We start from the raw sequence: 13,848 nt of genomic DNA on the forward strand, positions 1-13,848 counted from the left end.
CGTTCATTTATCCTGCGAGTAATGCCGATCGTCGCGATCGCACTGCTCCTTTTTATTCAACAAAATATACCGTATATATAATAGTATAGTAGTAGTATTCTTTGATAGTATATAATATTGCACCATACATTGATAGTATTATAGCGTTATCGCGTTAAGTATCTACTATCGCCCACTGGTGGTTACGGTAGTAATTAAGATGAATTTGGTTAGAAAAAACGTGGATTTGTGAGCTTTTATTTACTTCTGTATTATTTGGTAATATATTTTAGTTTTACTGACCTGTTGATAGCTTTTATTTTATAATTATTTATTATAATAATTATTAATTAAAAATTTAAGTTACAAGACAATTAAAGTTGTAATATTTAGCGAATTTAATATATATTTTCAAAGAATGATAAAAAGAAGCAGAATAGTGGGCAAAACTATACAAAAGTAAATTAACTAGCAAATTATTAAATTAATAATACATAAAATAAAACAAAAACAAAATAGTAAGGATATTTATACATATACATCCTGGAGTAACATCTCTGTATATGAAAAGTGTCCGTCGAAATCGAATCAATTGAGGTGGCGCCACATTAGCATCATGGTAAATTTTAAAGAAAGCGCCAAATATTATTAGAGTAGCATTGAGAAATAAACAATTACAATACATTTACAATTGCTACATTCATACCATACCAAGTGTCTACATCAGCGCCATTCCGGAAGGTTTTTGAACTGTTATTGACAGAAAACGCTGGACACTTTTTCACATTTTCTTCCATAAAAGATTTTACTCCTTACCTCTACCCTCCATAATAATATATGTATACTTTAATTTTTTTAATTGAATAGAACTTTGAAGACACATCCCTAGCAGGAAGTATCGTTGAGCACCACACGCTGGTTGGTGTCCGTGCTGCCGCCTGTCGTCACTATCGGGAAGTAGTTGAGACGGTACAGGTTAACCTGAAGCAACACTTTCATATCTAAACATTGAAATGAAATTGGTCGTTCCTTCTGTGTATAGTATATATAATATTTTTATATTTTTATAAGAATTTAGTTTTTCTCAATGATATCATACAGTGTTTTGTTGACATAAAAAATAAACAAGAAAATAAAGTTTTATGTGTAATATAACTAAAAAAATCTGGCATTATGGCTATGTTCGAAATATTGAGAAAAGACTACAGCGTAAGTATCGTTTTAAATGATTTTACCACGAGTGCAATACATGTTTATAGAATAAAAATTGTTATGTTTATTTGTAGGATTATTTGCAACAATGTTACAAGATAAATGATGTGACTACATTTCAAAGGAAATGTATTGAACAGTGTGCTAATGATACTGAACGAAAATTTGCTGTAGATCAAGCTCTCAGAGATACATTACTTCATATATTGATACATAAGACATCTGAAAGTGTTAAACCTCTTGAATCTTATATCACATTTTGTATTGAATTATGTAGAAAAGATTTAGCGACTGGTAGTATGCCAGTCATGTTACTTGGAGACATATTTGATTCAATGACATTGGATAAATGTGAAGAGCTCTTCACATACGTTGAAAATAATGTGGTAGTTTGGAAAGAAGATCTCTTTTTTAGTCTTTGTAAAAATAATTTATTAAGAATGTGTAATGATTTGCTTAGACGCTTGTCTCGTTCTCAGCAAACTGTATTTTGTGGTAGAATTCTATTATTTCTTGCAAAGTTCTTTCCATTCTCAGAGAGATCTGGACTTAACATTGTTAGTGAATTTAACTTAGAAAATCTAACAGAATTTGGCACTGAAAAAGCAGAAGATGTTTTGGAACCAATAATAAAAGATGAAGATAAAACTGAAAATAAAATACCCATAGATTATAGTTTGTACAGAAAGTTTTGGGCTTTGCAAGATTTTTTTAGAAATCCTAATCAATGCTATAATAAAATGCATTGGAAAGTCTTCTCAGCGGTAAATAGATCCATTATGATATTATTAATTGAATTTATAAAATTGAATTTTTTTTTTATTAACATTTTATTATTTTCTTCTTTTTTATAGCACGCATCTAATGTCTTATCAGCATTCTCTTCATTCAAATTAGAAGAACAACGTAGTTATCCAACTATTTGTGTGAAATTAGATTCTGCGATGGAAGATTCCCATAAAGAAACTCATTACTTCGCAAAATATCTTACTAATCAGAAATTGCTGGAATTGCAACTTTCTGATTCTAATTTTAGAAGATTCCTACTGTTGCAATTTTTGATACTTTTCCAGTATTTAAATAGCACTGTTAAATTTAAGGCGTAAGTAGAAATTTGTATAAGATAATTCCTTAATATTTGATTTTGAAAATATCTAAAGTCATAATAACGTAGTAAAGTTCTCTTAAGCATTTAGTAAAAGCTTTAGAAAGTCATAAAACGATCTTTGTTTTCCAAAGCTTCCTTGCCAGTGGCTATGAGAGAAGGTCTGCTTTTATTAAATTCAACATTATGATTTTTACTTCACTGTATCTCAATGATATGTTTCATATTTAAGCGAGACGCATGAATTGAAGCCAGATCAAGTGGAATGGGTTAAAGCAACAACGGAACAAGTTTATACCTTGTTAACAGAGACACCACCTGATGGTCCATATTTTACAGAAACTGTAAAAAATATTCTTAAAAGAGAAGAGCACTGGAATTCGTGGAAAAATGAGGGTTGTCCACCTTTTAAAAGGCCTGCAACTGAAATCACTACAGAAACTGATGACGATGTAAAAAAATTAAAAGATCGAAAAGAAGAATTGGTGAAATTATCAAAGATGCTCAAACTGTTGGCAAATATCATATGGGAAAGTAAGTCATTTTATTTTTCGCTATCGTGTAAAATATATTATTTAAAATTATGTTAGCAAAAAATATATAACATTAGTTCATCTTTTATAGTCCGGAGCTTACCAAACTATGGAATCTTTGTCCAAATAACTTAGAGGCATGCAAATCAAAAGATAGAGATTTTCTTCCATCATTAGAGACATATTTCGAAGAAGCTATAATGCAATTAGATCCGAGTGCCATGGTGGAAGAAGAATATAAGTAAGATACGCTTTCTTTGTAAAAAATAACAATATCGAATATTTAATATTGAACTATAATGTTATATTTTCGTAGGAAAGTAAATGATGGTAATTTTGGATGGAGAGCATTGAGGTTATTGGCTAGAAGAAGTCCACACTTTTTCGTCCATGGAAATTATCCAATAAATAGACTTCCAGAATATCTGGAAACTATGATTAAAAAGATTGCTAAAGATCGACCAGTGAGTGTTTATATCAATTTCAATGTTTTCCTAGAAATACAATATTTTCTTTAAAAACATAACTATAAGTATATAATTACAATTACAGCAAGCTCAATCCGATGTAAAGGTGGAAACAGAAGATACTCCCCCACCTGATTCTAATGATCAAGAATATACAGAGGTATTAAAGCAAGAAAGCGATCAAACTGATAATGAAAATGCTGATGCAAAAGGAATAGAAAATAAACTAAACAAAGTTATACCCGAAATGGTAGCAAAATTATCAGAATTGCTTAAAGGAGATTGGAAAAAATTAGCAATTAAATTAGGTTATACTAATGACGAAGTAATTTTCTATTTTCTTATTTGGTTCATAATAAAATAGAATTAGAATTTTATGTTTTATACAATTTATAATTTTTGCAGATTGCATTTTTCCAAAGCAAACCAACTCCATATGAACAATGTAAAAATATGTTAGAAATTTGGGCAGAAGAGGATGAGGATGCATCTGTTGAAAATTTAATTTATATTCTCGAAGGACTAAAGTATACAGAAGCAGCGAGCATTTTAAAGACTTAAAAGATAATTTTTTAATTTTGTATAAATCGAATTAATATTTAGTTAAGTCTAATATTGTAATATACAATAGAATAAAATACAATTATGTGACGACTGATAAATAAATAAATAATTTTTATCGTGGAGTCACGTCAATGAGTTACTACATATATATAAGGGTGAATGATTGGAGGTGTAAAAAATGCACTTTCTGCTTTTATTTAGAAAGATGATATAATAAAGTGTACAAATAATATAAAATTTGAAAATAAAATGTCAGTGCAAACTATACTGAAAGATAATTAGTTATACATATTGTTTTTTTTTGGGCGCCGCGATCTAAATTACATTAGAAAGTTCCATTTATTTACGTTGTATTCGCCGACAAGCATGTTGACAACCTAAATATATAGATTCATAACGGTTTTTTTTTCTTTTTCTCTACATAACTGTAATAAATTAGGTTAATGTTAATTGTAATATATTCTCAAGTTACAGACAACATTGATTCGATTCATGCTCGTGATGTAAAGCAGTAATGACAAGATGGAAGAAATGTTCGTTTCCTGAAAGAGAAGAGAATACAAAGTGGACGAGTAATCTTCTCAAATAAATTTATGAAGATATTGTTATTCGTTAATAGGGCAGTTTTACGAAGTTTTGGCGATTCTTATGAAACCATTAACTCGCATAGTTCTCGATCAGAAAACAACACTATACGATCATAAGACAACTAATGTAACTTGCATATCGCGTAGAGCATAAATCTTGTCTTCATTTGAAACGAACAGCGACTCGTCATATAGAATTCTTAATCGATGTTTTTCTTACATCTAACATACACACTCATATGTATCAGCTAAAATGTAAACGCGTCTCGATGCGCGGATATGATCTCCGTTTAGATTTATTTAGGTTTTTAAAGAGCAGTAGTTTACGATCTAAACATCAAATCGTTATTCGTGCGTGCCTTAGAAATTCTCCTATTCGGAGTCTTCCTCTCTTATTAGGACGTTAAGCAAAGAGAAGGAAGTTTAGCGCTGGATGTAGATAAATTTTCAAGGGAACGCTTAAATTATTCGCACGAGATAGAAGACGCTTTGAGATACTGAAAGCTATGAGATTCTTTTTTTTAATTTTTTTTTTTTCAAAACTTATCCGCTCAATTTGACGTTTTCATTAATATTACGGTATGATGATCGATATGAAACGTTGACAAACGTAGTATGTCTAGACGATCAGTCTTCTTTTTAAGAGATAAACAGAAACTTCTTTGAAGCGATAATAAGGGCTTTGCTTATGAGTTATAACTTTGGAAGTAGAGGATAGTAGCATTCCAAGATAAGAGAAACGAGATGAAACGACCGTTTCCATTCTTTTCACAATTCGTTTATGTTCAATGTAACGTTTTTGTTTTTGGTATGTCACTCGTGTTATTTTTTCTTTTAACACGAATAAAGCTATATTTTTTCGTTTATTCGATTCAGTAATATTTACGGTCAATACATCTCGATTTCTATTTACATAACGGTTTGTAAATATTTATATTTAACAAGAGCCTTCAATTTTTCATTAATGCTTCCAAGTGTCTTTTATACTCGCTCTCTGTCATTTCTACTTCATCTTCTGCAGAAGGACTGCTTCTTCGTCTCCTCGTAGCTTCGCTGGTTACTTCTATGCAAAGTAGGGCAAACTTGTTATCGCAAGAATAACGAATTTGCTCCAAAAGTCGACCTCCTGTAAGAGGTGATCCTAATCCGTAACGATCAGAGCTACTAGAATGCCAGGCATCGCAGTAAGTGTCCATCGCTCGGTCTCCCAGTTTGTGGGAACCATGCCATGCTACTTTTTCCGGCCTAAAATAATATATAATTTATAATACAATTTTTATTTAATTAAGAAAATAAAATATAGAGTTCGATCTTATAAGATTTTGATGATAAAAATTACATATTCATTGTTTGATTAAAGATTATTATTAATCATTCATTTTCTATAATTACTTAAATGTGGCACCTAGTTTCATTAGGTGATTTATCGATAATGAATATAAGTCGGTATCATTAACACCGGATGTGACATCTGAAGGTATTATTCTTATTAAATGAATCCTTCCTCTAATTTTGCTTGAATAAAATCTTGCTTATCAACAGGGTTAAAAAAGATTTCTCCCTGATAGATAACGCTTGCAAGTAGCATTATCGACGAAGCTTGGCAAGTACCGTCCTTAACATTTACGTAAACATAATTATAAAATAAACAATTATTGAGAATAAATGCAATTGATTAATAATAATCTTAATTTTGTATAGCATTAATCACTGTTATTTATAAAATTACTCCTACTTACCAGGCAAAGTCAGTGAGAATATTTTTCCCATTAAAACTATAGATTCTAGGATTTTGGGAAAAGTAGGCTCCATTGCCATTGAACATTTCCTTCCACGAATTGAAAAGAACGTCACCCTGGAAATGTTCAAATCATTTTTTTATTTATTGTTTTAATAATACAAAATGATGAAAATGTCGAGACGAATAAGTGTATGAAAAAGAGGATTGATGTGCATATGCGTGCAATTGATTTGTTAATTGATGCATGACTGGTTCGTGAAAGATCACGTAACTTAAAGAAATGACGACAAAAGATATTAGACGCTGGGCGACAAAAGGAAAAGGAAGTTGTAGTCAACGATAGTTTTTAGACGATCAGAATCGAATTTAAACGGTAGAAGTAGATGTTAGACGAAAGTAAACGAATTTAGAAGAGTATAGACGAATAGACGATAGAAGAATAGAAAAAATAAAGAGGTGTAGAAAAGGAGAGAAGATAACCGAATCATAGACGAAAGACACGACGGAAAGTAAACGCGTCAAACAGACAATTAAAATAGGACGATCGAGGACGAGTTTACTGTTACTTTTCCTTAATATTACCAATATTATTCAATTATACAATGATAATTTCAACTTAATTAAAAAAAATATTATCATTTTCGCGAAAACGGGAATATATGTATATTGGATATACGTTTAATTATCTATATAATATTCTACAATAGTAATATAATAGATTTTTTATTGTTGCTGGATTTACCTTGATGTTAACGATTGGAAGATCACGATCTCCAAGTCTGACGATGCTGTCAACGTTTTGCACTCTGGAGCTTAGGAATGCACGGAAGGTACCTCTTAAACCTGCTCTTTTTGCTTGACGATAGCAAGCGTAATCTGCACCTCTTACACCATGCATGTCACCAGTAAACGGCTCATTTAATGCTGCCATTCTTAACTAAAAATTATGAAATGTATATAACATTGCAATTCTATATGTATATCTATACAATAATGATATTAATTATTTATAATATATTTTAAATAATGATATAATTCATCTTACCATTTTAGGATACCACTTGATAACAAAAAGAAAATATTATTTTGACTTTAACATCGAATAAATTTATTTAGATTTTGCTACGAAAAATATGAAATAAGGATAACTTACTCCTGTACCGTCAGCCTTCACTGGTATCTGATTTATCAGGTTTGAAGCTTCGAAAGGTGGATTTGCCGGAGGTGGTGCCGTTGTTGGTGGCGCAGGGGTTGTTATTGGAAGAAGTGAACCGAGCTAAAGGATACATGATAAGTATGTAACGCTATCGAATACATATTTCAAATTGTTATATTAACTAACCGCTATGTATTGCCATCCATTGTTAACTCTTACAAGCAAGGCTTGTTCGTCTATGATATATGCCAAAGTTCCAACAGGACTGACACTAGACATCTAAAATATCGAAGAAAAAGCTGTTGATACATAGAGAGGGATTTTCGAAAAATATTACTTTAATATAAACAGGATAATAGTGTCATTACCTTTGTCATAGCTTCCGTATTTTGAAACGTTACTGCTCCTGGAACTATTTTTGTTGTACTTTCCAAAGGACCTCTTGTAGCAACAGTAGCAGTACCTTGATAAAACGATATTAGTTTACTGATAATAATTAACCTTATTTATATAATTTAGAATTAAACTCCTAACAAAGATTTTATAAATTCTTTCTTCATTTTTAATACAAAAAATGTTATCGGAATACCTAAATGTTCCTTTAATTCTTTCAGCTGCTTTAACTCGCGAAGTGCCTTTAATTCGTCCAAACTGCTTCTGGGTCCTTGCGATATGTACGTAAGCAAATTTATATTTAAATTATTAGAAAATGTTCTCGTGGGAAATACATATTTCTACAAACGTTATTACTTGTACGCCGATGCTATTTTGTTATTTTTAATTATGCATGATATTTTACCTTGTCTTATTCCATAATAATCTTCCTTTCCGAAAATGTGACTTCTGCCAATTCCTGGTTCACCTTTTTGTCCTATCAAAGAGAGTCCTGGTGGTCCTGGTGGTCCTGGGGGACCTGGAGGTCCTGGTACAGGAATGTAGTTTCCTTGAGAAGCTGGGCCAGGTGGTCCTGGTGGTCCCGGAGGTCCTCGTTGTCCGTCTCTTCCATGTTGTCCGGGAATTCCTGGCATTCCATCATCTCCTTTCTCACCTATCATCTATAATAAACGATGTCGTATATGTGTGAGTATTTTATCTTTTTTATATTTCAAAATTTTAATTTAAGAATCTGACACTAACTCCTTGTTCTCCTTTCTGTCCTTTCGGTCCAGTTGGGCCAGGACCTCCTGGTGATCCAGGACGACCCTATACAAATTCGTAAAACAAGTTATAATTATGGAAACTCGAATAAACACGAATCATATCTACTCTTAGAATAAATTTATATTTGATATTTTTCATTTCTTTCTTTTTTATTTTCTTCTTACCTTTGTATTCTACATGCAGCATTAAAAGTAAAATACGCGTGCATTTATTGGATATTATAATTTCAAATATGAAACAAATAATTTATTTAAGTAGACATAAATCAAACGATTCTGCAAGAAATATGTATTATATTCTTACCATCCATCCTGGTAGACCAATTTCTCCCATTACTCCTGGTTTTCCGGGTGGTCCGACAGGACCTGGTGGTCCAGGACGACCTCTTCTTCCTCTTTTACCTTCTGCACCTTTTTCACCTTTGATGGTGATATAGTCACCGGAATTGGCGATAGCGGTGACACCAGGAGGACCCCTTTCACCCCTTTCTCCTTTCAAACCCGGAATTCCAGAAGTTCCGGGAACTCCGTCCTTACCGGGTTCGCCTTTATCTCCTTGCGGTCCTTGAATTCCGTTTACACCCGGTATACCGGCTGGTCCATATTCCCCTTTATCCCCTTTTTCGCCTTTAGTTCCTTGATCGCCTTTGTAACCACGTGGCCCAGATTCACCCTTTTCACCCTTCTCTTCTAATCCTTTACACGAATTTCATAAATCAGTTTATGGATAGAGTTAGTTTTGAATTGTTATAACTATACAAAAATAATGATTACTAAACCTATTATTTTACTTATCGACCGATTTTTTATTAGCACCAATTCTGTGAACTATATCGTGTTAAGTATTAACAAATATTTCATTCATCAAAAATTGACAATATTTTAATAAAAATAGTTAAAGAATTAATTGTTACAAATTGCTTTTCTAATCGTTAGAGATACTAGATTACGATGAAAATGTAAGGAAAATTGAAAACGGTACAATCCTATAAAATGAATGAATGAAAGTATTTCAATTAAGACTTGCATTTTAATTATAAGAAACAAAATATTTTAAACGAAGGAAGTTTGTTGAGTTTCAAGATATTTGGTAGTAAAATAGTGGTACGGAACTATTTACGCTTACAATTAGTAGAATTTGCATTCGGTGAATTTAGTTAACGAATACTATATCAAGTTATTTTCCCAGCTGTTGATAGACGAATAATCGTGTAGTAAGAGTTGGAAGTAAAATAGATCACAGAGAACAAAACAATGTTTGCGAATATTTTAAAATTTCATTATATTCTAGCAATTTTATCGATAGTCTTTACACATTAAAATCAATATAAATTAATCAATTTTATTATTAAAAACTTATTGATAATTATTCAAAATTTCATTTGAATCTGAACGGATAGCACCATTCTAATGCTAGGGAAAATAGCTTATTTTTGAGAATTTTTTTATGGGAATAAGATAAGAGCAAGACAAAATTTATTTAAAGGATTTTTTAAAAGAATTTTAATGAATCAATTATGAGAAAGTTCACCTGTTTCTCCAACGTTTAAAACTCCTGGAGTATTGGTTCCTGGTGGTCCTGGTGGACCAGGTAGACCTGGTTTCCCTTCGGGTCCAGAATCTCCCTTGTCACCTTTTTCGGCTGGTCTTCCATTTTCTCCTGGTGCACCAGGAAGTCCTGGAGCTCCTGGAGCACCTGGTTCTCCTTTAAAGCCTTGTATTCCTCTTGGCCCTTCCTTTCCGTGTTCTCCTTTTCCACCCTTGTGACCAGGCTCGCCTTTAACACCCTTTCCACCAGGAATTCCTGCTTCTCCCTTAGGACCAGGATTCCCAGGTGTTCCTGATTCACCTTTTTGTCCTGGTAGACCTGGTCTCATTGTGATACCTTCGGTCTAAATAAAACAATTTTCGTTCTATATTTGATATTTTAATTAATACAAAAGAATAAATCAAATGATTTAAATTATGTTATGTTATCTAAGAATCTTTGAATTTCATTTTTTCGTATAAAATTATTTATTTAATTTTATATACTGATAAAAACCTATAGTTTCTTTTATTTTATACTTATACAGGGTGGAACATTTAAATAGAAACACTTGAATTGCCTGCTTTTAAATGGCTTTTATATACCAATTATCTCACTAATATATATATATGATAGTATTTTTAGTAAAAAATTCGAAGTTTTTTAAATAAAGATACAAGATAGATAAATGTTAAACTTTAATTAAACAACATAAGACATACAGGTGTTCCTGTTTAAATGTTTTGTATAAAGCATAAAAATTTAGGCGTATAATTTAAACAAAGAATCAAATATATAAAAATGATTTAGTATCTTTGTTAGGTTGTTTAATGAATTTCTAGAAAGATTAATATGATATAAATGTAACATCCCAAGAGGTCGCTGCTGAGAACAACTTAATCTTTGATATACGTTTTAACGAAGGAAAACATCGTGTAGACGCGAGGACAAACGCTTCAATTTATTCTTGAAGGTTCGTAATAATATAGTATCATTTTCGCTACAATGTTATCTTAATTACGCGCATGTCTTATTAAATAAACGGCATATCTGTAGCATAGATTTAGGATAGAAGCGCCCTTACGGTACAAGCACTCGAGGCACGCCAACTAGTACTCACCCTGAAAATGCCTCGCGGCTTCCAACTGGGCTGCATGCGCATAACAGACGAAATTTCTGTGTTTAATCATGGGAATAAGGTCGCAAAGCATGCACATTTGTCGTGAAATGCACACTTCGCTTTCATCTCAATCTAATGTTACCGACGAATGATTATAATCCTTTGATAATCGAATCTATCAATTTTGTTATGATAATTTAATCACGTATATAATATAAATGAGAAGATTAAAAATGGAAATGGAATATTATTTTTTTTTTTTTACAAAAATACATTAAATATTTTTATTAGTTAATTGCGACAGTTTCATTTGAAACGTTTAGAAAATGTCCTTTTTAAGTATACTTATCTATAATATTTCAAGTCTGAAATAATGATTCTATTATTTTTTTAATTTAAAAAAAGTTATTAATAGTATAATAATAGTTAATATGTTAATTTAAGAAGATTATGTTTTCGTGAAGATTATGGATGATGTAAGAAGGTTTTTTTTGATTATTTACGAAAATACATGCTTATTTAATACTAACAAAGAAATGATTATATATTATCGTTCTAAATGATTTTTATAATCGAGATTCGCGTAGTCTCGTTACTTTTTAAAGTTTGCCTATATTTCAATGTCAAAATTTGTCTCATTAATTTGTCACTTTTCGATGTGTGGTTTCTTTTTTTGAGAAGTTCCAAACTTCCAAGCAATTTCTGCTTTATCAAAGAACTTTCTTTTTTCTCTTTATCTTTACTCCTTTTACTCTTCTCTTTCCTAGTCTGTTGTTCCTCGTGAATTTATTCTTATACTTTCTGAAAGAACTCCGAATTTTTTGGAAAAATCTCCGAAGACTCAGTTCTGCGCTATTTCAAAGTCTTCCTAACGTGAAATTAAGTAGTCTTTAAGAATCTCCTTGAACGTTATGTTCAAGGTAATCCTATTATGGTACTTGGAGTAATTAGTAATTATACTGCAAAATGTGTTACTCGATATTTATCTTTTTCCTCTAATATGTGAAAAGTGAATTTCATTCTTCGTTTTTTTTCTGTCTTATGTATAAATAACTAAGATTGCATTCAACTTATTCTGTATAAATGCAATAAACATAGAAGTTTAATTAAATTAAAGATTAATTGGATTAATTGGATAAATGTGTGTTTTTGTAGTAAGCGAATGTTAACTTTTATTGCAGTAATATATATAAAAAAAGTATTAAGAAAGAAATATTTTTTCTAGGTAGAAAATGTTAATATAGAGTAATAAAAATATAATATATTCAATTATATGAAAGTCCATTATCGATTATTAATTATAGGAAATGTATCATCTCTAAATAATGTCGATTAAAACCGATATTTTATCATATCAGTTCTGGTATTCTTTGAATAAATCCTTTATTTGAGAAGAATGATCTGTTCCGTTCCACTTCTAATCGCCTATATGTATAGCTAAAAAGAAAATCTTTGAATAGAAATAGAACGCGTATCGCACCACGGGGAATAAATAATGGTCTATGCGATAACGAGTGAATTTCAGGCAACATTTTACTCACCCTTTTCTCACTTTATTCGTTCTAACGTTTTACTCATGTTCCTTTTCTCTCGTCCATTCACATCTCCTTTCCAGCAAATGTCAGAAACACGAAGAACCGACGTATTCACGAGCGTGAAGTCGCAAGTTGCATTTCGAGATTGCGTTTCGAACGATATATAAAGATCATGCACTTTTTCTAAACAATTTTATTTCTTCGCGTATTATTTTTGACATTACATTTTATAGTATTTCAAATTAAAATTAAATATTATAGTAAACCGTACACACACTATTTAATAATTTATAATTTGTTTTTCTTATTTTACATTATATCGTATATTTAAATTTAATATTATCTCGAAAGGATATGCTTTTTTCTATTTAATAATAAGATACTTTTAATGAACAAACTTATTAAAAAAAGTAAATTTAAATATTTTATTTTAAAAAAGCAAATTGAAATATAAAAGAAAGAATCAACGTCTAGTCAATGTTCCCGGTCGTTGTACCTTACCAAGGAGCTTGATTAAGATCGAGGTAGAAGGGTCGCTGACGATCCCTCCTTCTCGTTAAAATAAAAGCTAAAAGCAACAAGGACGACCCGGCAGACGCTCACGTTTAAAATATTTAAGCTCGATCCGCGCACTCGTCTTATAGAAGAAAACTACCGAATTAAGCGTTACTCCCAGCCTGAGAAGTCACAATAAGAAAGAAAAAGATAGAAAGAGCTAGAGAGGAGATGACAATAGGAGTAGTCTGCTTAGAAATTCGTCGAGTTTGTGTCTGTCTGAAGTCTAGAGCCTGAAGAGTCGCACAACAGAAATGGTGAGTTCGTTAGGGCACATATAAGAGTTGAGATTCTCGGAAAAGAGGATGAGTGAAGAGCAAAAGAGAAAGAAAGAAAGAGAAAAGATAGAGGGAGAGAAGAGAGAGAGAGAGAGAGAGAGAGAGAGAGAATGATAAGGAAAGAGCTACAAAATACTGAGAATGTGAAGCATCACACGTTATCACAATGTACAGTACTTTTGAAATCGATGAATCGTATCATGACATTGAGACATGGTTGTTAAAGTCGACTATTCGTCTCTTTGATGAAATCATATTTGAGTCGAGTAATCGAAAATCATAAATTGTACGCGAAGAAAGATGTCAAGATATATATCATCGTGGGGGA

The 13,848-nt window shown here is 31.4% G+C and overlaps 2 protein-coding genes across 3 annotated transcripts in view; one reads left to right on the forward strand and one right to left on the reverse strand.

Annotated features, from left to right (window-relative positions):
- The first annotated feature begins 891 nt into the window (after nucleotides 1-891).
- Hpr1 (THO complex 1-like protein Hpr1) lies at nucleotides 892-3,982 on the forward strand. Its single transcript, XM_015316485.2, is given in 10 exon segments — nucleotides 892-1,188; nucleotides 1,266-1,955; nucleotides 2,046-2,293; nucleotides 2,431-2,457; nucleotides 2,529-2,746; nucleotides 2,749-2,830; nucleotides 2,921-3,070; nucleotides 3,146-3,293; nucleotides 3,382-3,621; nucleotides 3,702-3,982. Coding segments are annotated over 10 exon segments (1,995 nt in total). The 5' UTR covers nucleotides 892-1,152; the 3' UTR covers nucleotides 3,858-3,982.
- Nucleotides 3,983-4,039: 57 nt separating this feature from the next.
- The window catches only part of Mp (collagen XV/XVIII-type protein multiplexin), a 202,287-nt gene continuing 192,478 nt past the window's right edge, over nucleotides 4,040-13,848 (reverse strand). Inside the window, exons 11-24 of one of the 2 annotated variants that reach the window (XM_015316487.2) lie at nucleotides 11,153-11,182; nucleotides 10,036-10,396; nucleotides 8,809-9,200; nucleotides 8,670-8,678; nucleotides 8,482-8,547; nucleotides 8,144-8,399; nucleotides 7,934-8,008; nucleotides 7,713-7,807; nucleotides 7,531-7,623; nucleotides 7,342-7,464; nucleotides 7,234-7,248; nucleotides 6,931-7,125; nucleotides 6,187-6,302; nucleotides 4,040-5,692 (exon numbers count right to left, since the gene is read on the reverse strand). In XM_015316487.2, coding sequence (XP_015171973.2) covers nucleotides 5,398-5,692; nucleotides 6,187-6,302; nucleotides 6,931-7,125; nucleotides 7,234-7,248; nucleotides 7,342-7,464; nucleotides 7,531-7,623; nucleotides 7,713-7,807; nucleotides 7,934-8,008; nucleotides 8,144-8,399; nucleotides 8,482-8,547; nucleotides 8,670-8,678; nucleotides 8,809-9,200; nucleotides 10,036-10,396; nucleotides 11,153-11,182 — 2,121 coding nt within the window. In that variant the 3' untranslated portion in view covers nucleotides 4,040-5,397. The remainder of the gene's footprint in view (nucleotides 5,693-6,186; nucleotides 6,303-6,930; nucleotides 7,126-7,233; nucleotides 7,249-7,341; nucleotides 7,465-7,530; nucleotides 7,624-7,712; nucleotides 7,808-7,933; nucleotides 8,009-8,143; nucleotides 8,400-8,481; nucleotides 8,548-8,669; nucleotides 8,679-8,808; nucleotides 9,201-10,035; nucleotides 10,397-11,152; nucleotides 11,183-13,848) is intronic. The other variant, XM_015316488.2, reaches the window with a different exon arrangement.

The sequence above is a fragment of the Polistes dominula genome, unplaced genomic scaffold (assembly GCF_049000335.1).
Source record: "Polistes dominula isolate Pdom_NZ unplaced genomic scaffold, Pdom_raw_medaka contig_77, whole genome shotgun sequence".
NCBI lineage: Eukaryota > Metazoa > Arthropoda > Insecta > Hymenoptera > Vespidae > Polistes > Polistes dominula.